This window comes from Dendrobates tinctorius, unplaced genomic scaffold (assembly GCF_039654945.1).
Source record: "Dendrobates tinctorius isolate UK_male_01 unplaced genomic scaffold, ASM3965494v1 ptg000151l, whole genome shotgun sequence".
NCBI lineage: Eukaryota > Metazoa > Chordata > Amphibia > Anura > Dendrobatidae > Dendrobates > Dendrobates tinctorius.
Window position 1 is genome coordinate 22684974 of NW_027361818.1, and position 5049 is coordinate 22690022.

General features: G+C 48.0%; 1 protein-coding gene across 1 annotated transcript; it reads right to left on the reverse strand.

Moving 5' to 3' along the window:
• Positions 1–244: 244 nt before the first annotated feature.
• LOC141050054 (olfactory receptor 11L1-like) lies at positions 245–1177 on the reverse strand. The gene has a single exon (XM_073546888.1). It carries the CDS (start codon positions 1175–1177, stop codon positions 245–247), a length of 933 nt encoding a protein of 310 aa, XP_073402989.1.
• Between the last annotated feature and the right edge of the window lie 3872 nt (positions 1178–5049).

The window sequence follows — 5049 nt, forward strand, 5'->3', positions numbered from 1 at the left end:
GGCAGCCAGCTCCTCATTTGTTGGGTTACTGGCTGTTTTCATCAGTGGTTTGCACCTGTGCTTCCCCAGCCTTTATCAATGGAGGTCTGCTGCATCCTGCTACTGCATCAGTCAGGGTTTGGTGAGTCTATCTTTCATATGTGTGTTTATTTTTCTATCTATCTATCTATCTATCTATCTATCTATCTATCTATCTATCTATGTATCTATCCTTGACAATAAATATTGACTAATTTGAAATTTTCTATATCATGAGCTTAGCCCGTGTTTCCTGTATGGCTTTATGAATATCTGTGTTTCTCAGACTATATATAATGGGGTTAACTAAAGGAGTAAACACAGTATATAGCAGAGATACGATCTTACTCATGGTCAGTGTTCGTCCTTTTGTTGGGATGACATAAACACTAAAAATTGTCCAGTAGAATATGGCGACCACAGTGAGGTGGGAGCTACAGGTGGAGAAGGCTTTCTGTCTACCGGTACTGGATGTGATCTTTAACACTGCTGACACAATATACACATAGGATATTACAATTAATGTGGTTGGGATAATTACAGTTAGAATAGACAAAAGATACATTTCCAAGTGAATAATGAAGACATCAGAACAGGCAAGTTCTAGTAATGGGACCATGTCACAGAATAAATAGTCAATGATATTTGTACCACAAAAATTGAGTTTTGCAGTTTTTACTAAAATAATAAAAAGAAAAGAAAATCCAAACAGCCAACATGTAATAGATAATATCACACAATGTCTATTAGTCATGATGGTGGAGTAACGTAGAGGATTACAGATGGCCACATATCGGTCATAAGACATCATACCGAGAAGAAAACATTCAGATGATTCAGTGGCGCCAAAAACATATAACTGAGTGATGCATTCAATAAGAGTAATGTTCCCCCCATTATTCAGTAATATGTGGAGCATGTAGGGGACAATATCTGAGATCACCAAGATGTCACTGATGGACAGTTGTGAGATGAAGAAGTACATTGGGGTGTGGAGGTTCCTGCTGGTGGACACCAGGGTGATGATCAGGAGATTCCCACATATTGTCACCCAGTAAATCACCAGGAGAAGACAGAAAAGGGAAATTCTGAAACCTTGGTTGCCTTGAAATCCTAAAAGAAAAAACTCCGTGACCTTTGTCAAATTTCTTTCCTGCATTTCAGAATGAACAAACTATAAATCAATTGTAATTTTTAAGGTGAGAAATATAAAACAAAAACAGATATTATACAGTGTTGTGTATATTGGTTAGAAAAAGGCCAAAGTAACTGTAAAAGGTGAAGACTATGAACCATCAGATAATTATATGCGAGGGGTCAAGATTCATACGAATTTTTAATTAGACATGTAAAAATGAAAAGACATTTACTTATTTTTTCAAATCACACAATTATAGAGAATCTTCAGCGGCCATCAGTGAGGATCATATCTGGAGATTTCCTGCTAATACTTACAGCAGATATGTCTGTCTCATTGTTCATCAGCAAATCTAGAGCAGAATTCATGAATATTAGTTATTCTGTGTAGAAATGTCCCAGAGGAGGTTGTGATCCTCACCGTCACGCTATGTGGTCGTCACACAAGATTAATGTGAGCCACAATGGCTTTATGTCCAGATATATATATACTAATAGAAGGCACGGTGCCAGGTGACGCGAGTCTGGGGAGATTTTTTGCCTCTGTCTCATGAGTTCTCTTTATTTTATTCTTTCCAAATATAAATATAAAATTATAATTATCGGCTTGTTTGTAAGAATATCCAAAGAAAATATATTAGAAATTTTGCCACAGATACCATTTAAATGTAACTTTGTTTAAAAGAGTTGAGGGGGCACTTGTCGAAAGTTATGTCAGCTTTTCAGAGGTTTTTTATTCTTCAGTTTAACCATTTCTGTTTTGTATTTCACTATTAATAATCTTCAGTGCTATTACCAATAGCCTCTCATTATACATGTGGCACCCTTGAGGGTTCAGTCACCACAGAGGTACTACACCTCCTCCTGAGGTGTGGTACCCCACTATCCAGGTAAGGTGGAGACACCTGACCACACTCCAACACCTGCACCTCACACCACAAAGTAGTGTAGCAAAGCACCTTCGGCGGCTCCCTGCTTGGAGTGTAGCATAGCACCCCTTGGTGGCTCCCTGCTTGGAACACAAAATGTGCTGGGAGGTGGGTGGAGCTTAGTTCACATAATAAAGCGGGAAGAGTTGAGTTCAAGTCAGTCAGTCAGTCTTTCATTCAGTCAGTGAGTGAAGATGTAGAAGGACAGAGAGTGAGACAGAGAAGATCCCCGGGAGAGGGATGGAAGAAGGAAGTGCTGCAGCAGGCTACAGTGATCTGGGTCTGCTGGCACAGGAAAGGGACAGAGAAATGAAGCTTGATTCTCCATTGGGAAGAAGGATTAGCACAGAACGTGAGGAGAATAAGAGAACAAGGACTAGGGTTAGAGGAGAACCCTTCTCAAGTTCTAAGCGCAAGGCCGGGGTCCGGTCCCCGAGGTTGTATGGATACTAATGGTCCTGCAGCAGACACCGTAGAAATAGAAGTAGTGACCACTTTATTCCCACACAAGACTTGGGGGCACAACAGCAACATACGAGAGAGCCGGGACTTAGTTGCAAGGAGTCCCCGAAGCAGGCTACAGCTGTCTGCCATACAAGTAGAGTTCATATGAACATCTGACAGGAGGAACTCCAGTGTAACTCAGTACTAGGAGTACTTCATTCAAAGGCGCTATAAGAGGAGATGTTCAGAAAAGGCACATATGTTGGCGGAGTGTTGGAAAGAAGTACTTCATCTTGCCTGGAAGTTGGCTGAGCTCCTGACCAGGAGGACATGGCACGGATGCGGGCACCTGTACCTGCAACAGACTGTGAGTAAAGCTTTGGAACTACATGCCCTGGTGTCCTCCACTTATTCCTGCGCCAACCTGCCCAGCACTGCTACATTCCTTGCGCCTGACACTACACCATCTAAGTGTCACTTCACCTACACTGCCCTGGGACTACAGCGCTGCCTGTGGAGGGCTGTAACATCATTGCTGCACCACAACATCTGTCCCAGAGGATCTGTCTGCAGCGTCGGCTTACATCTCCATTGCTGAACACCACAAGTGGCGTCACGAATCACTTATAAACTTTCATCACCATAAGCACACTGCAACAACACCCCTTTTTACAATGGGCACCCAGGGCCACGGGCTGGGTCCCAGCTGCCGTGACATCTCCCATTGAAGCTCATCGGGCCCGGTACCGAGTACCCCACAGCCCTGGGAGGGCGACCCATTTTCTGACATCACGAACAGGATGACGAAGCCTGGTGCCACCAGGTTCTGTGTGCCTATGATTTATTGGACTTAAAAGTTTGTGGAAATGTGCAAAAGACCCAATTTGATAAACTGTAAAAAGAATGCTAAAAATGGCCGCCAGCGCGGGAAAGAGGGGCGTGATAATATGGGTGGTCCTAAGAAAAGTCCGCGATCTGTCTTGGGCCTCCCCTGTCTGAACTTCTATGCGACAGCAACATGGCCCACCCCCCGAGGGGTTTGTATACTGGCCTGGTATGGAGGAGTAGGAAAAAGACGTTGCCCCCAGATGGAGGGGCGGGAGCCGGTGGTGGGAAAAGAGCTGAGACAGGAAGAGAAAGGAGAGAACGCCATGATGGAAGGAGAGAGGAGGCCTGAAGAGCGAAGGGAGGTTAAGTTGAATCTCCCAGGTGCAATGGCTGAAGGCTCCGATCAGGTTTCCGATCTAGACTGTCAACAGCTGGAGGAGGAGATTGCCCGGCTGACTCATGAACTGCGGCTGAAGCAGGAGGCGCTATGGAGGAAGTGGCAGCCCACCCTGGAGGGGCCTACACTCGTGGTACCCCAGTCACGGGTACCCACCTTGCTGCACTGGATCTCCCCCAGGCAAACCCTGTGGAGCCTGCAGCTGCTGCAATACCACCGGCAGCGTCTATCACCACCGCCCCGCTGTCACCGACGCTGTATGAGGCCTGTCAGGAGGAGCTATCTAAGGGCCTGTGGCCTGAAGCGGAGAAAGCGGAGCCCTCGCCCGGACCTAGCGCGGCTGCGCAGGTCCCACAGGAGATCCCAGCAGACACAAAGCTGCCATCGGCTCCACCACCGCCGGCATCCAGACCGGCTACTCCTGTGGATACATCTGCAGCTGCCCACCGTCTCAGGCCTGCATGGGAGCTGCAACACCGCCAGGAGGCACCAGGTATGCCTGTCGGCCCTGAAGCTAGGGAAGCCACAGGGTGCCCGCCGGCTACAGCGGCCGGACAGGGGGTGCTGGGCTTGGTCTGGGACTGGGATACTAGTTCATGGGGGGAGACACCTGAACCCTTGACAGTGGTGCCGCGGACCATGGTGGGCAGAGGCCGATACCGGGAAGAGGAGACGAGAGCCCGATGCCAGGAGACCATCCGCCAGCTGGCAGTGGAGCAGAGGGAGAAAGATCAGAGGAGGCTGGCAGTGCTGGGTCCTGACCTGGACCGTAAGGAGAAGGTCCGTGCTGGACATTGTGGTCCCCGGGATTCAGCAGGATGGGGTCAGATCCTCAATGTTAATCACGAACGGGGAGTTGGGTTCATAGCAGACCCCCAGAGGATCTCTGACCTATTTTTCAGCCGGAGGGATGTTGAGTCTCACCTCCGGAGGGGACACCCAGCGCTTGACCTATAGCCAGGGGAATATGTCACCTTTACCCGGCATGAGGGGCTACGCGGCTGGTACGCCCTAAACATACGCCGCATACCGGAGGACTTATTGGCAACTTATCGGAAGGAGAAAGCCTGTGTTCCCCCGGCAGAAAAACCTCCCACAGTAGTTACCAAAACTGTGTTTGTACCCACACCAGTGGCTCAGGCAGCGTCGGTACCAATTCAGCATCCCTTGGAACAAGTCACCACCCCTGCTGTACCTCAGGCAGCAGTCATGTTAGCTGAATACCGGCAATTCATCAACCCACCAGGAGATGGACACCCAGAGCATCTCCCCTGGAAGCAGCCCAAACAACCAGTT

Coding starts and splice junctions, on each gene's coding strand:
- LOC141050054 (XM_073546888.1), bottom strand. CDS start 1,177: ATGCAGGAAAGAAATTTGACAAAGGTCACGGAGTTTTTTCTTTTAGGA.